The 23,525-nt window shown below is 40.2% G+C and overlaps 1 protein-coding gene across 1 annotated transcript in view; it reads right to left on the bottom strand.

Moving 5' to 3' along the window:
• Positions 1–23,525, bottom strand: part of NEGR1 (neuronal growth regulator 1) — a 922,687-nt gene that overhangs the window by 130,698 nt on the left and 768,464 nt on the right. Inside the window, exon 6 of the mRNA XM_029618903.1 lies at positions 23,310–23,461. Coding sequence (XP_029474763.1) covers positions 23,310–23,461 — 152 coding nt within the window. The remainder of the gene's footprint in view (positions 1–23,309; positions 23,462–23,525) is intronic.

The raw sequence follows: 23,525 nt of genomic DNA, 5'->3' as shown, positions 1-23,525 counted from the left end.
TGAAGAGGTGCATGAGAGACACCTAGGTAGCTTGTGTGAGGATGTATGTGTGAAAGAGAGAGGGAGCTTGTGTGGGTGTGTATGCAAGAGAGAGGGCCCTGTATTAGGGGATGTATGTGTGTGCGAGAGAGTGAGGGAGCCTGTATGAGGATGTGTGTGTATGTGGAAGGGACACTCTTACAGTGAATTTCTAGGGAAATTCTGCTCAAAATATTTATAATTCTACAACTTTAAGAATAACTTTTTTCTGTAATAATTTAAAATGTAATTACTTAAAGACTGTCATGTAAATTGTGTTATTTTGACCAATATAAAATTTGCAGAATTTTGCAGAATTTTCAGTTTTTGTGCGCAGAATTTTAAATTTCTTTGCGCAGAATTCCCCCAGGAGTATACAATGCAAGTACTAAGAAGGGCATTAGCAGTAAAGTTGAGAGATTCAGAACATTCCCAACATTCCCTGGCTTACGAATGAGATTCATTCCTGTGAAGTTATGTGCAAAACAGACCCATTTAGAGACACCGCCCAGAAGAAATAGACAATCTCTCTTTCTGCATCTTTTCTGCAGCAACTGACAGCTATAGTGGTAGTTTTTTTTTCTCATAATATATACAGTATCCCTATTAAAGAGATTTCAGACTATTTCCTGCTGGTATGCAGAATTGTGGCGACCTCTCGATTAACTCTCAGTACTGGAAATTTACCAGCCCTCATGGACACTTCACTCTGCTAGTTGCGGTTTACTAGAAATACCTTCTGTAAAGCTTGCTCATTTAGTGGAAGCCAGAGCGAGAACCTTCTCACTCGCTGGACCCCTGCTTTGGAACTCATTTCCAGATGAAATTCAAGATTGGGCTTCCAAATGGCAGATGAAATTTTACGTGGACAAGTTCAAAGTGATGATTATAGGGAAAATTAATCCTTGCTGTAGTTACACAATGTTCAGTTCTATCTTAAGAGTTACCACCCAGGAAAGAGATCTAGGCGACATAGTGGATAATACATTGAAATTGTCAGCCCAGTGTGCTGTGGCGATCAAAAAAGCAAGCAGAATGTTAGAAATCAATAGGAAGGGAATGGAAAATGTATTTATTTCTTGTATTTATTTATTTGTTTGCTTTTATATACCGACATTCGATCGAGATATCACATCGATTTGCATGTAACTGAACAGAAATAAGGCAGAAGCTGCTTATTTTACATTGTAACATTGTAACTTAAATAATAATTTAGGGAGATAAATATACATATTAACTTTGAAAGGTTAATTTACATAGTAACTTAGAGAAATAACATTAAACATGTGAGTTGGAGAAGATAGAGAAAACAGAGGATGTCATAATGCCTCTGTAATGCTCCATGGTGAGACTGCACCTTGAATACTGTGTTCAGTTCTGGTCATCGCATCTCAGAAAAGATATAGCTGCACTGGAGAAAGCGCAGAGAAGGGCAACCAAAATAAGGGGCATGGAATGGCTGCCTTATAAGGAAAGCCTAAAGAAGTTAGGGCTGTTCAGTTTAGAGAAGAGACAACTGAGGGGGATATGATAGAAGTCTACAAAATCATGAAAGGACTTGAACAAGTTAATGTAAATCAGTTATTTCCTCTCTCAGATAATAGAAGGACCAGGGGGCACTCCATGAAGTTAGCAAGTAGCTCATTTAAAACAAATTGAAGAAAATTCTTTTTCATTCAGCGCATAGTTAAGCTCTGGAATTCATTGCCAGAGGATGTGTCTACAACAGTTGGTGTAACTGGGTTTAAAAAAGGTTTGGATAAGTTCTTAGAAGATAAATCCATAAACTGCTATGATGGTAATTAATAAGCAATCGTAGCTTGTGATCGGTACTTGCCAGGTACTTATGACTTGGATTGGCCACTGTTGGAAACAGGATACTGGACTTGATAGAACCTTGGGCTGACCCAGTATGGCATATCTTATGATGTTATATATTCTAGCTCGGCATTTGCGTGCACTGATATAAAATTGGGGGTGCATGTGCATGAGGGTAGTGGATTTTATAAAATCTGCGCATCCATGTGCGCGCGCCAGGAATCGTTCGGGCATGCGGATTTTAAAATGTACTTTTTAATGAATCAAAAAGTATTCCAATTTTTCAGGTGACTACACCAATTCAGTTTGGTTGATCCAGTTGTTTTTTTCACAACTGGATCATCCCTAATGTATAGCATTGAATATATCTAGTAGCACTTTATAAATGAGTAGCAGTGATCCTTGAAGATGTATAATTATGAACTAGACTATGTATTTCTGTCGTGTTGAATTAGAAGAGTGAACGTTAACACAAAGCATATGACCATTGACCATGAATATGAATGCTAATACTGTAAACAGTTGTGATCTTTTTGGAACAACAGTATATAAAATGCATGCATAAATACATATATATATGTAATATTACATACTGAATGTGCCTAGCTCATAAATAAACTGTAAATGAATTGACTCAGGTACTTACTACTCAATTAAACTAACCCTGAGATGACTGAAAAATGTGACCATGAAATGGTTCACTAGTAGCCTGCTAGTTTTACAAAAGGGGAGCTATCGTATTAAAATTCATTAATGAGGTACCACCATAAAAAGAACAAAATCTTGAAACCTATGGAAAGGAAATAAAAAGTGCATCAGGAGAAAATATTTCTTCAATCCAATGTAATCTACCTTCTGCTTTCTATTCTGGTATATCTTCTAAGCTCCTAGTATTCCTTTTCTCATCCTAAAAAAAGTAAATGTGTTTCTGGATAGAAATTTTCTCGTAAATTGACTTGTCTGAAAATTGCTCTTTGCCCAGTTAGAAGTCCATGTGGCCATCCACAGTGTGCGTACTTTTGGCCAAGCTACAAAAGAGGTGGGGGAGGGGAGTGATGCTTAGGTGTGGAGAATAAAACAGGCCATGTGCATTGCACTTTCAAAAGTATGTACAATACTTTACACCCCTCCCCCCACATCACATACAAATAGCAAGTGAAATGTACAAGGATGCTTTTAGTGCACACACTTTTTTTCTCTGTGAAAATTAGCTACAAAGCATGCATAGTAAAAAATACCCAAGTACATTGTAATTATTTGGGATATTTTAAAATTACCCCCCAAAAGAACCTTATAAATTACTGTGAAGTCCAGAATAGGAGGGGGAAAAGTTTAGAAAAATCAATTGCAGAAATTCCTAACTAGCTTTTCATGGGAAAATAAGCCTATGTGAATATAGAAAAGTATTTGATTTCAAGGGGGTTATGAAATAAAGAATACCAATTACATTGACATATATTATATACTATTAGTATCCATGTTAGATTCCAGAGACTGGGGCAGCCACTCTAGCAGTATGTTTAAATGTCTTTAATAAACATGAAGGACATATTTTCTGGCTACTGTTTTGCTTTAAGGAAGTCCAAAGTGTCTGCTACCAATAGATTATTCTCACAATTGTAAAACATTGGGTGGGATTGCAAGAACCCACATCAGTCACTAATCAGCCCATCTTTTGCCAGGACTATATCATATAACTTTTTAACCTAAAAGACAGCAGCTTTATAAAATCAGTTACAAATATGTTCTCTTATTCGCCAAATAGTAGCAAACCTGTTTTTGCCTGTGAACTACAATCTTTTTTTTTTTTTTTTTTTTTTTAAATCACTATTGTTGGTTGATGAGTTTCATGTCTATTCTCCAGAAAAAAAAATAAGCGTACTGTTCATTGTATGAATCTGTCAAAATTAGCAAGGTTTAATAGGCCTGATTTACTAAGCTTTTTTTTCATCATTCTGTGTCTATGGTAAAAAAGATTTAGTGAAACAAACCCTAAAAAGATATGGACTTGGGGAGAAGAAGACAAATAAATTAAACTGTAAATACCGCATCTCCCACTGACTTTGTGTGACTTCTTAGGCAAATCTGCTTTTCCTTCAGTACCTCAATTTACAGAACATATAATATGCAATTCATTATCCTTCTCCTTATTGTCATTTGGTGGTTATTATGCAGTCTAATTTACATAAAAGTGCTGCCAAGCCATCTACCCTAGAGATGACGGTACACATGGCTCTTAAGTATTAAACTGTAAAGCGTTCAGTTTGGATATAAAGCATGTGTGTGAGAGATTCAATAGGGAGCACCACCATCAAAGTCATAGATGTCAAGCAACAAAAATATGAAAAGCAAAAGAAAAGAAGCCTGAATAAGAAGCATAGGCTAGAAAAAGTAAAATAAAATAGGTAATAATATAATAATATGCAAGTAAGTGACTCTTTCGAAGTATTTTATTAATTCAAAACTGTTGTTTCCTTTGCTCAGCAATTCCTAAATTAAAAGGACAAATATTAACTTGAAGGGGCTCCTTGAAATCTTTGTTTTGCCAGTTACAAAGGAAAGCAAATGCTAAATGTTCCTTTAGAAAATCAAACAAGGGTCTTTACGCTTTCTTGTGATGTTTATTATCCTCTTGATGTCCTTGGGAATGTATGCGGTCCTATTGGCAAAGCTATCCGCTGGCCAACAGAGACACCAAATGGACATTTAGGACCAGATTTTAATAGCTATGCCCGATTTTATAACATGTGTGCGCAGTCACGCGCATGTTATAAAATCCGGGGTCGGCACGCGCAAGGGGTGCACACTTGTGCACCCCCCCCACCTTTGGCAGGCATAACTTGTGCGCACCGGTCGGCTGCCGGCACGCGATCTCCCGGGATGGCCGCTGTGCCAGAGGCCTCGGTCCCGCCCCTTTTCCAAAGCCCCGGGAGATGCACGCGTCGCCGGGCCTATGCAAAATAGGCTCAGTGTGCAGGGCTTTTAAAATCTGCCCCTTACTGAGTAAGTGAAGATGTTAGACTATATAATTAACTTTTCTTAGTTAGTCCATGGAACACTATTTTAAATTCAAAAGGACCAATTGTAGGCTTTTGCATCAGAGCTGGAGTGGGCAATACCTGCTTGGAGCCAATGAGGGGCAAAGAATCGATTACTAATGAGCCTTTTAAGTTTAAAAGGTGAGGTTGCCTTTATTTTAGGCAGAGAGAGGGAGAGATAGAGAGTTATAGTGATGAGGGGAGGCTTTAAATGCAGCTTCCAGCTGGCAGCTTTTCTTATAATAAAGGAAAAACAATTTCAGGTAGCTGTAAGTTTTCTTGTAGTCTCTATCTGAAGAAAAGTACCTATCCAGCAGTACTGAAACAACTGTTTTTTATTTTGTAGCAAGGGAAAGGAAGGTGACTTTTAGATATTTTCTGATTTTTGTTTTATTTCAAGCTAGATGAACAATGCAAATTATTAAGTATATTTTCAAAGGGTTCTGCATGGAAAATTAGCATATACACATGCGAGTAGCCTGTGTTTGCATATATGCTATTTTATAAACATCACAAGTGCACACATTTTCAATTTCATGTGCATATTTACTGGTGCAAAAAAAGGAAAGTCAAGGGCTGGGGTCGAGTCAGGTATACACTGAGCTTGTTATTTTATAAGAGATTTATGCAAATACATTAGCCAACTTGATTGCACAATTTATACCTGCTAATTGATTTGGGCAAGTGAAATCAGACTTGTCTGTTGTCTGCTTTTTTTTGATGGGAGGACTAGGTGAATTAGGGGAGTTCAGGGTGAAGTACTAGAGTCTAGGCAAAGATATTGAAAAACTGATTTCAAGTATATGTGCATATTTTAAAATATATCTGCCTCAATGTATAAGCCAGGATTTTATGCACGTTGATTTTTTTCCCATGTAAAATATATGCTCGCATGGTTACAAAATAGGTGGAGAAACTAAATGCTTTCACCTATATAGTAATGTATACACTTACTTGTGCAGAGCTGAACTACACTGCACTTTATAAACTGTGCATCAACTCGTTATATGGGTTATAAAATACTGGGATACATCTCCACGTAACCAATTACGCATGCAAATTTAGTAACAGAAATAGGATTGAAAGTTATCCTCAATTAGTATTAGTCTAATTTGGAAGGGATTTTCAGAAGATTTGCTGTAGGTTTATTCAGAGTAGAGCAAATCTCCTTTAATTTGGTGAAGAATAGATTTATTTAGTTATTTACTTAATACATTTTTATATCACCTTACTGATTCAAAAGAATTGCCCAAAACAATGCACAACATATAAAATCAAACATTTAAAACTGTTAACAATACAATTAACAAATAAAAATATCAGCTCTCTGCCTTTCTTGGACCACTGTGCATCAAAGTATACCAAATGTTATAACTTCATATAATATTTATATACGGTACTATCCATCTTTGACTTCAACCAGATTTTTCATTTCTTTCTGAAGCACATCAACTAAGTTTCCTGTCTCACATCCAGAGAAAAATCATTCCATAATTTTGGTACTGCTGAAGAAAAAGCTCTATTTTGAAACTTGAGCTTACTAAATGCCTTGAGTGAAGGCAACTGTAATTGGTACTGATGTTGTGATTGTAATAACCTCGCAGATAGTCTGATCCACATGGATGGTGGATCTCCCAAACATCAGCAGCTGCTTCATCACCATTTGTACTGCAGAGAGATTCGTCTAAAGGATTCAACCATCACATGAGATTAAACTGGGAATTTATGGAAATATTCTGGCCAGAATTTAGGAAGGAATTTTTAAACCCTAATTTTTCTAATTTGCTACAAGTAAACTGAATTGAGATTTAGGGCAGGATTAGTAGTTTTCTATTATAATTTACTAAGAGCAAATTTTCAATACTAAAAAATCCTTCTTTTACTAAAATGCCATGTGCTTCTGTTTCCTATAGAGTATAAGAATCCAAATGTTTTATGTAAATATGCATGCACTGATTTTGTTTGCATTACTTGCATTAGTAATGCAAACAATGCAAGCAATGCAAACAATGCAATGTAATGCAAGTAATTAGCTAGAGGGGCATTTAACTATAAAAGTGGTGGGTGGGTGCTCATGTGCACGCGTTTTTTGGCCTTGTCCTAGGGACGAGGCAATTTTATAACCTACGCGCATATGTGCATGCATGTTATAAAATAGCCTGACTGCAAATACACATGTGCACTTAATTTTAAATGGGCATGTACCTGTGCACCCAAATGCCACTTCTACTGCATAAATGGGGGGATTTTAATAAGTACACGTACAGACGCCATTTCCGGTTTTCCTGGTTGGTTCCCAATTCACCCAGTTATGGGATAAGACTTCTAAGCCCCTCAAGTTTAATAGCCTCCCTTCCCCCCTGTTAGCCACAACCTTTATTTATTTTATTTATTTAACACTTTTCTATACCGACCTTCATGGTGGAGACCATATCAGGTCGGTTCACATCGAATAGGGGAACTGAACCAAGAACAGTAACCAAAAACAAAAGGTTGAACATGAAAAAGCAAAGTTACATTTAACAGGGAAATTAAACTTGGAGGCATAGACTGCTGGAAGGAAGGAAAGGCTAGAGATAGCGGAGAAATTATTAGAATAAACAGAGCAATCAGGAGGCTCTTATTCTGGGCTTAGGGGTAAAATGGAAATCCATTGCTCCTAAAGGAAGTTCTGTCGACTATTGTGTGTCATGGGTATCTGAGAAGGCTTGGCAGAAAAGCCAGGTCTTAAGTTTTTTCTTGAATGTTGGTAGGCAGGGCTCCATTCTGAGGTCAGCTGGGATGTCGTTCCAGATAGTTGGGCCTGCTGTTGAAAAGGATCGGTCTTTAGTTGAGATGAGGCATGTGGCTTTTGTAGGTGGGGTCTGTAGGGTTCCTTTATATATTTCTCTAGTCGGTCTGTTGGTGAGGTGGAGATTGAGGGGGAATTCGAGGTCCAGATGCAAGTGATTGTAGATGACTTTGTGGATTAAAGTGAGTGATTTGTGGAGGATTCTGTACTTCACTGGGAGCCAGTGTAGGTTACGTAGGATGGGAGATATGTGTTCTCCCCGGTTGGTGTTAGTCAAGATTCTTGCGGCAGCGTTCTGTATCAACTGTAGCGGCTTGGTGGTAGAGCTGGGGAGTCCCAAGAGGAGTGCACTGCAGTAGTCGATTTTAGCAAATATCAAGGCTTGCAGGACTGTTCTGAAGTCGTGGAAAAAAAGTAGGGGTTTGAGTCTTTTTAGGACTTGAAGCCTGTAGAAACAATCTTTGGTTGTGGTGTTGATCATTTTCTTGAGGTTTAAGCGGTTGTCTAGTAACACCCCGAGATCTCGTACGTGGGTATGCATGAGCTGGGTGTTAAGGATGGTCTGTGGGAGTGGGTTGTCTTGGTTAGAGGAGATGAGGAGGAGTTCGGTCTTGGATGCGTTAAGGACCAAGTTGAGGCTGTTAAGAAGGGTGGTGATCCGATTTAGGCAGTTGTTCCAGAGTGAGAGTGATTTTGCGATGGATTCTGTTATCGGAATCAAAATCTGCATGTCATCTGCATACAGAAAATGAATAAGGTTAAGGTCTGTTAGAAGCTGACAGAGTGGGAGGAGGTATATATTAAAGAGAGTGGGTGATAACGATGATCCTTGGGGTACTCCGAGTGAGGACCTTGTTGAAGGAGATTCTTTATTATTTATTTTAACTTTGTAACTTCTGTTACTAAGGAAAGACGTGAACCAACTGAGGGCTGAACCTGATATACCTATTTCTGCTAGGAGAGTCAGAAGGATGGTGTGGTTGACGGTGTCGAAGGCTGCCGAGATGTCCAATAGAACTAGGAGGAAGGAATGGCCCTTGTCTAATCCCAGAATGATATGGTCTGTTAAGGAAATGAGGAGTGTTTCTGTATTGCGAGATTTGCGGAATCCGTATTGGGAGGGGAATAGGATGTTGTGATCCTCTAGATATTCTGATAGCTGAGTGTTAACCAGTTTCTCTGTAAGTTTGGCTAAGAACGGTAGATTTGAGATGGGGCGGAAGTTAGCAGGTTCTTTGGGGTCTAAGTTATGCTTCTTGAGGAGGGGTTTAAGGGAAGCGGATTTTAAGCTATCTGGGTATCTCCCTTGAGCTAATGAGCAGTTTATAATATTAGCTAGAGGTCCTGCAATCATGTTTGGAATCAGTAGCAGGAGTTTGGATGGTATATTGTCTGCTGGATGGCTAGATGGTTTCTGTTTCTTAAGGAGAGATTCAATCTCCCCGGGAGATGTCAGATCGAAGTTGTCGAGCTTGATTCCAGTATGGGAGTGAGTGGTGGAGAATGTAGAGTATGTGGTGGTGTTGGTTGGTAGGAGAGCCAGGGTATTTGTGATCTTCTGTTGAAAGAAAGAAGCAAGTTCATTGGCCTTGGATTGTGCTGTATCATCAGGTATCGTTGGTGGGGATGACTTTGTGATTTGTGACACATAAGAGAAAAGTGCCTTGGCGTCATATTGGAGGTTGTGGATTTTACTTGCATAGTATTCTCTTTTTGACTTTAGGATTGAGGTCCTATAATGGTGTAGGGTTCCTTTGTAAGATGAGAGTGTGACAGAGTTGGGGGCTTTGCGCCATCTATTTTCTTTGTGGCGAAGGATTTGTTTCATCCGTATTAGCTCCGTGGAGAACCATGGTTGTTTTCCTTTCTTTTCAAGGTTTATTGTTTTGGAGACTGCAGGGCATATCTTGTTAGCTACTGCTTCCGTGATGTTGTGCCATGAAAGAACTGCCGATTCAGAGTTGGATAAGTCCAGGTTTGAGAGTTCTTTCGTAAGATGGTCGCTGAGAGTCTCGGATGAACATGTTTTCCTGTAGTGAATGGTGGACTGAGGTTGCGGGCTGTAAGTTTGTTGTTTAGCGGCGATCTTGGTGGTTATCAGAAAGTGATCTGACCAGGGTACTGGAGTGCAGGTGGGTGTCGATGAGCAACTGAATTTTGAGTTGATGAAGATGAGATCCAACGTGTGTCCTCCTTTGTGAGTGGGGTTGTTGACGATTTGCGTGAATCCCATTGCACTGAGGGAATTGAGGAGGGTTTCGCAGTTGGGGGAGAGGGGTGAAGCGTCGGTATGTAAGTTAAAGTCTCCCATGATCATGGTAGGGAGATCAAAGTCGATGTGCTTTACTATGGATTCGATGAGGGGAGAGGTGTCCGCTTCAAGTAATCCTGGAGGAGCATAGACTAGTAGTAGTTGCAGATGTTGTGATTTGACTAAGCCCAGTTCCAGTTTGGACTCGGACTTGATTGTATGTGGGATAAGTTTGAGTTCTTTTTTGGTTGCTAGTAGTAAGCCTCCCCCTCGTTTTTTGTGTCTGTGGGTTGATAGTATTTCATACTTGTGTATAGGTAATTGGTTGATGAGCGCGATGTCGGAGTTTTTTAGCCATGTTTCTGTGATGGCACAGATATCGGGTTCTGAGTCCAGTAGATAATCGTTGAGGATGTGCGTCTTTTTAGTCAGTGATTGTGCATTAAATAGAGTAACCGAGAGTAGTGTGAGTCCTAAGAACTGGGTAAGAGGGGTGATCATGATTGGTATGAGGGAGCTGCGACTTCTTGATGGTAGTTCTGGGGTAGGATAGATGCTGGTTTGGCGACGGAGATGTCTGATTGGTATTTGGTTAATTAGTCTTTCTTCCCGTAGATGAGGTGGCAGGATTTGTTGTAGGAGTAGGATTTGCGGTGAAGGGGAATTAGGGTTCCGACGAGATGATGGCGTTGGCATAATGGGACTTGTAAAAATCGTGTTAATGCTCTGGTGTGGCTGGTGAATGCTGGAGCGCTTGGAGTCCCGCTGGTGTGGCTGGTGAATGCTGGAGCGCTTGGAGTCCCGCTGGTGTGGCTGGTGAATGCTGGAGCGCTTGGAGTCCCGCTGGTGTGGCTGGTGAATGCAGACGTGGCTGAGTGAGTGTCTGGATGTATGCTGGTGTGGATAGGCACTCAGTGGCTGCACGAAGGGGCGCACAAAGGGGCCAGCCCCTTTGTCGCGCTCCTTCGGCGAGCGACGCAGGCGCACAACGCCTGTGTAGCAGCAGATTTAAAGCTCCCTCTCCGAGCTTTAATTGGCTGGGTCTGTTGCCGGGGGAGGGCCGGAGGGCCGATCGGAGGGGCGGCGCGTTGGTGCGAGCAGCGGCAGTGACTTGCCTCGTGGTCAGCGTCTGGGCTCGTCTGGGCTCGCCGTGATCTGCCTAGATATTTTTGTTTTATAAGTTACACATCATCCATAGAAGAAGTAGAGTTACATGGCAGAGGACCCCAGTACACGCCAGTGCACGTATTTATATGCAAATTTCATGTTAAAATCCCAGAATGCCCATGCCCTTCCTGTTTTTTGGAAACTTTTCATTTGTGCACGCAGCAGCATGTACACACCTATGCTCAGCGCATGCTGGCCCAACATATTTGCGCATCCCCCAATTGATGCACGTGTCGGGATTTTAAACCTCACCCGTATGACTAACTTTCAAACCGGCACGCATGCACACATTTGCAAGTATGTGTGCATGCGCTCAGGTATGCGGCCATTTTCTAACATACGCATGAATATGCATGCATGTTAAAAATAGCCTGGCCATGCACACGTGTGCCAAATTTTAAGTGGGCATGTGAGTTCAAGTCCCACTTCTTAGGTGTAAATTGGGAAATTTTAAAAGAGGTGCATCCAGAAGCCACTCCCAGTATTACCAGTCCACCCCCAGTTCACCCAGTTAAGAGAGAGGTCAGCCTTCACTGCCCCCAGTAGGCCTGATCATTAAAACTCCACAGATCTGCCTAGTTTAAATTTTAACTTACATGGCATCCATAACAGAAGTAAAGTTATGTGGCAGAGGGGCCTCCGCACGCACTGGGTTGCATCAAGATTTATGCGCACATCTTAGGGTTCACGCCCCGAAATGCCCATACCCCGCACAGACCATACTCATACCCTACCCCTTTTTGAAAACTGTCGAGATGTGCGTGCTGTGGGAAATATGCACATATCTTGGAGATTTTTAAAATGCATCCCTCTTTTAAGTTAAATGTATACCACTCTGAAGCCCCCATATGTTCATTACTAGATTCTTCACGTGAAACTCTGATATCATTCTCATTTAATTAGCACCATGTTTATAGTTATTAGTTATTACTATGTTTATAGTTAGTTACTACTATGCTTATAGTTATGTACCATATCTTATCATATTATGCAATCAACTGTTCCAAGTAACTTATACTCATTATTATCTAACTGCTCTGTTCCATGTAAACCGATACGATATGCAAACGCTTATCGGTATATAAAAACCTTCAAATAAATAAATAAAATCCACTCAGTACATGTGAGCTGGACTTCTTTGTGCATCCCCTAATTAATGCGTGTCGGCCTTTTAAAATTCATCTCTAAAGAGGCAATTTTCAAAAGGATTTATGTGCATAAAACTAGGTTTTGTGCACGTAAATGGACTTTTGAAATTGCTACTTCTACATACGCAACCCCTTTGACATTTCACAGAATTTTCTAAAGATTTTCCGCATGTAAATGGGCTTTTGAAATTATGATATAGGCTAATTTTACGTGCATAACAATTCTGAAAATTCACTGCTGTGTGTTTGTTTTATTTTATGTTGCTTTCGTTTCCTCCCTCCCCATCCCTGGGAGAGCCATTAGTTGTATGGGCCCCTTCTAAATCACACAGCTGAGAAGTGGAGACATTTATGTGGCCTCTCTGATGCATATGCACCTCCATATTTTTAATAGGTGTGTCCAGTCTCAACGTTTCTGCTTCTTTTTTTCCCTTTTTAGGTATTTTTTTCCCACGTATCTTTTCATTTAATGTTTATTTCATTTCTGTTTTTTGTTTTTTTTTAGAGAAACAAAATAAGCAAACAAAAAAACCCCAACAACAAAGAAAACAAAAATGGAGCCTTTCCAGGCCCTTCCCATGACCCCTTACTCTCCCCAAAAACATTCGGGGGCCAGGAGCCAACCTAGTCCTCACTTACCCTATCTGCAGGGGTGCAGAGGAGTAGGAGGAATGCCCACTTACCTCCTTCCCTGAGGTCATCTACAATAAAAAAAACAAAACAAAACTCTGCCTGGACAGCCCTAGGAACAGTGCTATTGAAGAATATCAAAATGAGACCGGCTGGCCTGCCCCCCCAGTGTGACACTAAAATGGCACTTTCTTAGTGCCATCTGGATTCATTAGTGTTCTGGCCAGCCCTGAGAAGGCGCCATTTTTAAGTCACACTATGGCACCAGGCTGGCCAGCACTATTTTGATGCCATATAATGGCGCCATTCTTAGACCTGACCGGCTTGGAGCCTTTTCTTGTGGATTACCTCAGGGCAGGAGGTGAGTGGGCATCCCTTCTGCCCCTGTGGACCCCCACAGATGGGGTAAGCAGGGGCCGGGGTGGTTCCTGACCTCGATACCTTTTGGGTGGGGGAGTGGAAATTAGAGGTCACGGTCAGAGGGTCCCAGGTAGGCCCTGGTTGATGGGCTCCAAATTGGCTCTGGGAGGGTGACTCAGCCACCAGAGACCTCAGGGAAATCTACAGTCTTCCCCAGAGTGCTTTATTTTTTTTTTCCAAAATGAAACTGAAGTAAACCAATAAAATGTTGGGTTTTCTTATGTTTCATTTTGAAAATGTTGTTATTTCCTATTTCGTTTCAAATGAATAGACATCCCTGCTTTTTAATAGAGGTGTACACAGACATTTTTTTTTTCATTGTGTTTCATTTTCCTATCCCGGTGGTACTGCAATTGTAAAACAGTACCAGCAGACTGAGGCTGGTGAAATTGGTAATTTCTGCCATACAAAATGGCACTGGCTTGGCCCAGAAGCAAACTGGTGCCATTTTCTTGTACAGAAGTAATTAACAATGTCATTAACTTCCATCTGCCAGTGCATTTACAATAGCTACATGGGCAGATTAGGCATGATTAGGGATTACTCCTGTCCTGTGACGACATAAGACTAATAAATGGGGTGAAAAGGTCTAGGAGTGATGGGGGCAATCAGGGAAGGGTCCATGATGATTTTTTTTTTTTTTTTTGCAGGGGTAGCAGCTGTCTGTCTCAGCTTTTAAACCTAAATGAAGAAAAATGAACCAAAATAGTTTATTTTTCATTTGTTTTACTTTAAGAACAAAATGAAAGAAAACATGAAATTTCAATATGTCCCCATTTCATTTTCACCAATTGCACATCCTTACTTTTTATTGCCTATATAGGTCAATATTAGTATTAAATAAAAAATATCTCTGACAATACCTATTAAACATCACATTTATCAGGAGCTATAAAAATCATGATGTATTAAATCATTTAATCATTTTATTTTGAAATTAATTAGTTTTAATTCAATGTTCAGCTATCTCAGTTTTACTTTGTTTCTACTGAGTGCAACATAGAATCACCTCTTGTAGGTTTATAAATAAGGTATATCAGTATTTCTGTGTCAGTTAATATCTTGATACAATCTTGACACAACATGTGGACTGCTCAGACAGTAATGAGATCCTGAAAGGAAATTCTACTCCTGTGTTTCTCTCCATTCCTCCCTGATAAGCTAGAGAAAAAAGCATGCCACTTGTTATAACTACTGAGGCAGATGGGGAACTGTATATCTCTCCCAAAAACTGACCATAAGCTTGTGAGAGAAAATATCTATTATCCCATGCCCTGTGACAGTTTGTAACCTGCATGAAATCATGTCAAATTCTTGACAGACCCATTAAAGGGAACTACTGTAGTGTGGCCATGGGGTGGGATGCTTGCCCTGTGTGACCTAATGGAAATAAGGCACATTCACTGACAGAAAGGTGAGCTTTATTCCTATAAAAGAATTAGCAGTAATATAATTCACAACAAATGCTTCCCCCAAAATTATAGACAATGAAATCAGAAATGTAGCAGCAAAACATCCGGATTGTATCTTAGCAAATAACTGAGCATATGAAAGCAATACATATGAAAGATCATATACAAGATCATTTAAGAAAATGGTTTAAAAGAATATTTACAGTATGCACTTCCCTGAGTGATGACTCCCCCTTTTCATCCTTAGCAATATCTACGAAGAAAGATGTTGGTGGGGGAACTGGCAACACATCAGGCACTGTTGGTCATTGTGAGCAGATATCAGGTCAGTTGCCCACTCAGTGCAAAGGGCTACTTACAGATCCCTTACTTATGTACCCTTAATTGCAGAACTAATACTAGGCTATCATCCAGGAAGGAATGACAGCCATGTCTGGTCTAATAGTCTAGAGCTCTCTGACTGCATACGCACAGTTTTGGTTTCTCTACTCTCAGCCATCATGATATGGGGATCCATAAGTTGTATGCTAGATAACCCATGCATGCCTCATCTCTCACTGAAACAGAAAGATACTTCCTCATTTCTGAGCTGATTGAACTTACTATAGTTTCTTCCTCTTTTGAGGTACTGCATAAGTTCCTAATGTTGCCTCTAAATGTAAGGGAAAATATTTCTTTCTTGTTAAATACTTGAACTCTGTCAAATAATTGAAAGGAAAGCATTTATAATATGATTTTAGAATAGTTTCTTTATTTTAATCAGAATATTGAAAGACAGAATATTTTAAGCTACAGAAAGACTCTTCCAGCCTATCTGGCATGCGTTCGATTATAAATGGGCAGTTCCTCTTTTCTAGAATCTCAGCCTTTCAAACCAAAAGTCCAGATCTGCATACAACCAGGGATGATCTACTTCCCTATACTGGATGCTCTACTTTCCTTCTATATAGAAGCAGGTGGACTTCAGTGAGACTTATTTCCTAGCCATCACAAGACTGTCTAGTTCTAATGTCTATGGGTTCGATTTTAAGACTGGAGTGTGCACATGGACACACATGGAATAAATCAGATTTTAAAATCTGATTTATTCCATGTGTGTCCATGTATATGTGCGGATGGCCCATGAGTCATGTGCATCGGGGGGGGGGGGGGGGAATTTTACAAAGCAATGCATGACATAAGTAGGGCTTTTCCAGTTCCCTCCCAGTCCATTCCAATTAAGGAGCGGACTAGTAGGGAACTTCCCTATACCCCTATCTAACCTTCCTACCTTTTCCCCTTCCCGATCCCTACCCCCTATCTAACTATTCAAATTTTTTTTTATTTTGTACCTTACTGCTCCTTCGAAGCAGCAGTAGACTCTATGCACCGGCTAGCTGTCGGCACACACTTCCCCGGGACAGTGGCTAACGGCGATGTCCCGGCCCACCCCTTTCTTTGGGCCTGGCACTTCAGCGCATAACATGGGTTATGCGCGTGGCCGAGCCCTTTGTAAAATGCGTGCAGTGCGCACAGGGCCTGGTCATACACATAACCTCCATTTTGTACGTGCAGAGGCCCTTTAAAATCAGGCCGTATGTGTCTATTCTTAGATCTGAGATGATAGCAGAGATGTCTCTTGTCAGGGGAAAAATGCCTCCATATTATCCTAATATCACAAATGCAGTTTCATATGGCTAATACCATCTAATAATGCTATATAAATCCTAATGCTAGCAGTGTTTCTTTCTGCAATTTGCTTGTTTCTTACTAAATAAAACAATTGGCAATAACATTTCATTGTGTTTAAGTAAGTAGTATATAAGTGTGTGGCACTGATCGAGGGTGATCAATTTTACTTAGGGGCAACCTGACCTTCCATATCCTTTTTCCCTAATTCCTAACTCCAATGCAACTACGTATTTCTATGCCATCTAATCTAACATGTATGAATACCACACAGCCTGATTGAAAAGAAAAAAAAAAAAGAATCAGATGTCATGAAAGTACAAGAAACATTTACTTTTTTAAAAATTTAATATTAGCATTAAAAACGTTTAAATATGTTTAATGGGCCATATAGGCAGAGTAGAAATAATTTAAATAAATAAATAGAATGAATGAATGAATGCAAGTTAATCATGAATTATGTGAAAACAAAAGATGATACAAGAAATCCAAAGCCACAAAAAGAAAAATTATACACATTGCATCACAGGTACACATCATATGGAAGGGGAAAAATAAGAAAAGAGAAGACCAGTCTTATACCAGTGAATTAACAACAAAGCCTTAGTAGTCAATACTTAAATAACACCCCCATGGGATTTGCACCTTAAACATCTCCAAACACCTCATGGAAAAAAGTTATTTAACCACTATTTTATCTGAAAGAAAACTCTCCATATGCAAAGTGTCATAGAAAACAAACTTATTTCCTTGAAGGCAGATGATATCCTTGGAAGGGAACTTTAATAAAAAAAAAAGCTCTCAAAGCAAGAACCTGAAGGAGAGCAGGGCAATATCTCAGCAAATTTGAATTCTCTGGCCACAAACGGGAATATTTTACATTTATAATAATGCTTAAGGATAAAATCCTTATCCATTTCTGATCAGAAGATGATCACAAATGTGGCCCTGGTTGATATATGCTCCTGAGATTTCTCCAGGAAAGCAGTTAATCTAAACTGTCCATAGTAATCAAGGTATCCATTGCCCCTTCTAGTTCATTTACTCCTTGCTTTATTGGAGGAATATAATATATCCTGGAAAGAGTGAACTCTTTTTTTTCCTGAGAGATTTTTTAACACTTCTCTGGAAATGTTTTTAAATAATTCCTGCACTATTAGGGGTAGATTTTAAAACCCCTGCGTGCGTAAATCCTCCTGGATTTATGTGCGCAGGGCACTCGTGCACCGGCGCGCCTATTTTGCATAGGCTGCCGGCGCGCGCAAAGCGCCGGGACATGCGTAAGTCCCGGGGTTTTGTAAAAGGGGTGGGAGGGGGCGTGTCCAGGGGCATGTCCGGGGGCAGGGGGCGGTCCGGGGTGGATCCGGGGGCGTGGCGACGGTTCGGGGGCAGGCCGGGAGGGCGGTCCCGAGTTCCCCTGCACTGCGGCCTGTGCCGGGGGATGCCGGGGCGGCGCTCGCAAGTTACGCCTGCTTCAAGCAGGCGTAACTTGCCCAAGAAAGGTGGGGGGGGATTTAGGTAGGGCTGGGGGGTGGGGTAGAGAGGGGAAGGGAGGGGAAGGTGGGGGGACGCAGAGGGAACAGAGGGAACAGAGGCAGGCTGTGCGGCTTGGCGCGCGCAGGCTGCCGATGGTGGCGGGAACAAAAGTACGCGCGCGCGTATGTTTTGAAGATCTACCTCTTAGTCTAGATCTTGGAAAATTGAGCAACCGGAGTTTTCTACCTCTAATCATTTTCTCCATTAATTCCAATTTGTTATGAAGAGATAAATTGCCCTTTTATGGACCACACTGGAGTCCTGCAGGATGGCAAGTTGAGACTCTAGATGGGAACCTATACTTTCACTTTACACAGCCTTTTTAATGCTCTCCCAACTTGGCTTCCATCTCCTTGGAAAATATACACAATTGGGCAATGGAAGCATCCAGTATACTCTCAGCCAAATTACTATCTTCCATATATCCATCAAAGTAATATTGAAGAAGGTAGTTGGACATGTCCCCTTATGACTTCTTCCCATCCTTAAATGGGGATATACAACCAGGAAAGTTCCATTTGAGAGTTCTCTAGTTTCATCCAGTTCACTTCTCAGGCACCTCACAAAATTCACTTGATCCTCCATCCGGGTCTTTGCTCTTTGTCAAATGTTATTCCACACCCACAGCTCCCAGCCAATCTACCACTGCAAACACATCTGGGTCCTCCCAGGCACAGGAAATGACAGCCAAAGGCTTATCTTTGGGAAAAACACTCCTAAGGACTTGTTAGGACCAGCATCCAGAGACGACTGTAGCAGCAAACTCAGAGAGTCCCATTTCAAATGATCCATCCCCTTCTTGATCTCCCCAGCTCGATTGAAAGAGCACTTAAGTACCATATGATTGTTCATTGGTCTCCCAAGATGTAGCTTTTAAGTCATTTTGGGTCTGATTTATTAAGCTTTTTTTTCCTATAGACATAGGAAGGGAGAAAAGCCTTCGTAAATCATGCTCTTTGGCATATCAATTTATTTGTCTTTCAATTTGTACCATGCTCTTTTTAATAAGACCTAAAATGGCTTATATAAAAATGCAACAAAAGGCAAACACAATGATAGAAAATAAAATATAATACAATCTACAAAACTATAACTGTTCCCCCCATTTCAATATTAGGACCTATGCACTAAATGCACGTTAGATGTGTGTGCTAACTAGAATATTTGTGCTTTTTATTATTTTTCTTCATTTTAAAGGTCATTACTACCTTAAAAATATTTCTCCAGCCACAGTTTGAAAATATTAATGCCAAGATGGTCCTTTGTATCACTCTGAAAGCAGTTAGTATGAATACATCTACAGCATACAAATTGGAAGGGATAGAGGGAGGGTGAAGGGAGAATCCAAAGAGAACCGAGGTGACTTTAGATTGGGTTTCTTAAAATGATACAATCAGGGTTGGTAAAATGAGAATCTAAAAATGTCTGACACTTTTATACAATTATGGTGTAGCAGCAAAAATTGGCGAATTGAAACAACAGTATTGGCTTATCCTGCTGAGTCAATTACTGTTGAGATGCTGCTACATCTCTGTTTTCATGTTACAGATGTTTGCTGTGATTATAAACAAATGTGTGCTAAAGCACTAAAAATGTTAACAAGTACATTAAAAAGCTTAAAATAAACACCTGAAAAGCTAAAACGTGCAAGGCATAACTAAATAGGTGGCGAATAGAACTGGGATAACAGGAGTTATCTTCTAGCGCACTGGTTTGCAGCCCTGTGCCTTTTGACCACCATGTCTGGTTGGATTTTCAGGATATCCACAATGAATAGACTTGAAATATATTTGTGTGCATTAGGTTGCAAAAAAGTAAGTAAATATAATCCATGCACATTGATTATGGATAGCCTGAAAACTTGCCTAGTTAGGGTGTGCCCAAGGACTGGGTTGACAACTTCTGTTCTACAAATTTTCAGATTCCCATTTTCTAACCCTAATGGTGTTCCTTTAACTCTGAGATCACTATGGGGCAGATTTTAAAACTTATGTGCGGGCGTAGATTTCTTCGCGCAACCTGGCACGAACAAACGCGCATGTTATAAAATCCGGGCTCAGCGCGCACAAGGGGGTGCAAACATGTGCACTTTGCGCAAGCCGAGCCCGAGGGGAGCCCTGATAGCTGACCCCGTTTCCCTCCAAGACTGCTCCAAAATCGAAGCAGCCTTGGCGGGAACTTGTTTTCCAGCCCCCCTCACCTTCCCCCTTCCTTCCCCTATCTAACCCATCCCCCAGCTCTACCTAAATTCCCCCCCTACCTTATTTTATTTCTTACGCCTACCGGAGGCAGGCGTATCTTGTGCACACCAGCAGGCTGCCGGCGCGAGAACCCCCAACACGGCCGGAACGGAGGAGGGCTCGGGACACCCCCCCCCCCGGACCGCCCACTTTTGAAAGCCCTGGGACTTACGCGCGTCCCAGAGCTTGCGCGCGCCACCGAGCCTATGCAAAATAGGCTCGGCGCGCGCAGGGGCATATTTTCTCAGGTTATGCACGTAGCTCCTTTGCAGGGGAAAAAGGTAAAACAAATAAAAATAGGGGTAGTTAGGATAGGGATAGGGGGAAGGTAGGATAGGGGAAGGGGAAGAGGAAGGGAGGTTAGGATAGGGGGTTGGGAAGTTCCCTCCTTAATTGGAGCAGACTGGGAGGGAACTGGGGAAGATCCTGATGCGTTGCCGTGCGATTTTGCAAAATTATACCCCCCCTTGCACGCACCGACCTGGCAACGAGCCAACGAGCGCATGTTATAAAATCGCTCATCCATGTGTGAGCGCCGGGTAGTGCGCGCACATGGACGCGCGTGCATAATTTTTGAAAATCTACCCCAAAAGTTTTTGCGCTCCAGTTAACCTTGAAAGGAGTTTGTATGTCTGGAATTTAAAAAAAGATTTTGCTTAGGCTGCATTTGGGATTGGTCAACTTGATATGTTGGGCTAGTTTTATTGTTATTTCTTTCATTAATATTGTCATTTATTATGAAAAAAAATATATATATATATAAAAAAACAAAGCATGAACACAAATCTAAAGGAATTAATTCCCATTTAACAAACCTGAGACTGGTACACACAGCTTTGTAATATTCTGAACCATATTCCACACTATTTTTGAGAAATCAATTATTTTTGGCCAAGAATACATATTACGTGATTATCTCTTTACTCTCATATAACTTCCAGCATTGATCATTCACTGTAGATGAGAGCGTATGACATATAGTTTAGTCCCTAATTAGAATTTTGTACTGCTCTTCACATATATTTTCTCGGCTTGAATAGCCTTGGGTTAACTGAAAAATGTTTTCCCATTCGCTCTTTGGAGAAAAGAGAAGAAGCTTTTCTCCTCCTTTACTTCACAGTACCTTGTATATTTTATGACTCATTCTTATGGTAACAGAATACACAGTTGCCTGTACCCCATGAGGGTAAATGGGATAGATAGATGGAGTTTGATATTATGTGAATTCACAACAGACCGTAGCTACAATTGAATAAACAAAGGTATGTGGTACTATCCAAACGCATCTATTTCAAGGAACCAGATATTCCTCTAATGGAAGAACAAATGTGATAAGGCTGTCAGACCCCTATACCAGGCCACAGACAAGCCTAGGCCACAGCTTCAAAGTGTTTGGGCAAGTCAGTATTGGCATTACTGGCGACAAGACAGCCCAGTACCATTTTTTTTCCCATAAGAGCTCCCTCCACCACCAGTACCCTATCACTCCTAATTTCCTTCTCCCTCTCTTTTGGATACGAAAGGAAAGCATTTTTATTTCCAAATACATGAGAGAGAAGCAAGGGGGTGCAGGTTAATGAGAAGCAATTCACATGCTCCATTTATTCCACTTTTAACTGAGGTAAATTTTAATGGCAGTATGAAAGCTGTTTGTTAGCACTTATCAAATTGACTGCCATTACCTGCTGATGCAGCAGTGAGGGAACCGAGTCAATTGACATCATCTCAACTGTGCTTATCATGGAAGTAAATTAGGCATTTCATTCTTCAGACCCCTTTTTCAAAATCTGTGTAGCATATTAACTTGGTGCTGAAAGAAAAACCCCTAACGTTTCATTAAAAGATGTAAAAAGAACTTGCTGAAACGAATAACTGCAATGTATTATATTTATTACATATTTTTGTAGCAATTCCATTTCTAATTTGCCTATTTAAGTGCAGTTTTAGGGCCTGATTTATTAAAGCTTTTCTCCCACTCTGTGTCTATGGGGAAAAATGCTTAGTACCTATTCCTAGAAGATTTTTTCTAAACGATATTCTCTGTAGCAGACATACTGCCAAAACATTTAGCCTCATATTTAACATTTGAAATAATCTATTTTAGGAACAAATAGAGGCATTCTGGAAAATCACTGGGGTCTCAACACTTTAAACGTCTTGCCAATATCCAGTGCACTAAATTGATGATTCGAGAATCAAAATAATCTAGAACTACATATGTCCACTCTTTAACAATTAAGCTGGACTGAGCACAGCAAGCATTTAACTTACACACATCTACATCATAGGCATTGAGTAATTAAAAAAACAAAACTGTTAATGCCAGAGTGAGTTTAGCTTAATCAACAATGTATGTCATAGGCCCAGTTATGGACTGACAATGTAGTGTACAAATAGAAGGAAAACAATTGGCAGGACAGATAGCTGGAATACATGTATAGTACATGCTATTTTAGAGAAAGTTGATTCTAACCCAACTGGTGCTGCTCTGCCTATACATGTTATAGCTTCGAACTATCAGGAAATGTATAATCTAAAAATTCAGACAGGTTTTCTGAGCAATTTGTTCAGATTAGGATACAAACCATCACATTGATTTGCGAGGTAGAATACTGGGAAAGCATCCTATAGCACCTTCATTTTATCCTGGCTGTAGTCATCTTCCTTCTAAGCAGACTAAAAGGCTTTTACATTTTTTTTTCTATTAAATTATACTGTAATTAACCTTTCATCTCTGTGGAGAAAGATTCATTTTATTGCAATTTTCTTTTTGTATAACAATTCTATATTTTGCCCAGTGGTAGCAATTCAGTTTCTTTTTTTGAATGCTCTTTATCTAGGGCAATTCTAGGGCATCCAGCTTGTTTTTCCAGTTATGATTATCTTCTGCGGGATTCTAGAGATGTAAACACGAGGACATTTTTGCATCTTATTTCACAATGTGGTTAACTCTTTAGTAAAAAAAATGTTTTGGGTTTTTTTTTTACTTCCACATTGTATTAAATATCAATATGCACTATAACCTTACAGCAAGGGGTGGTTTATATAAAATGTTTTCAGGCATGCTATGAATGACAGTATGTTTATATCACTCAGAAAAATAATATTTACCCTTATCTGCTATGGAGGATAAATGCAGATCCAAACAAGCTATTTCACATTTGTTACTTACGGTTGAGTGGCAGACTGGCATTAGTTGTCCCTAGTTTGTTAACAGCTACACATGTATAATTTCCAAAGTGCTCCTCTGTTACATTGGAAACAGTAAGAATGGATTTTGTGCTATAGTTCTTTATAGCAATTCCTTTTTGTCCGTTGAGGAGTCTGGAAGACAAAAGCAGAATCTCTGTGAATCATGTGCTTTCACACTGTGTCTATGGACTTTATA

This window comes from Rhinatrema bivittatum, chromosome 10 (genome assembly GCF_901001135.1).
Source record: "Rhinatrema bivittatum chromosome 10, aRhiBiv1.1, whole genome shotgun sequence".
NCBI classification, from domain to species: domain Eukaryota; kingdom Metazoa; phylum Chordata; class Amphibia; order Gymnophiona; family Rhinatrematidae; genus Rhinatrema; species Rhinatrema bivittatum.
Note: the sequence above shows the minus strand (reverse complement) of the source record. Positions and strands in the feature narration are given on the sequence as shown.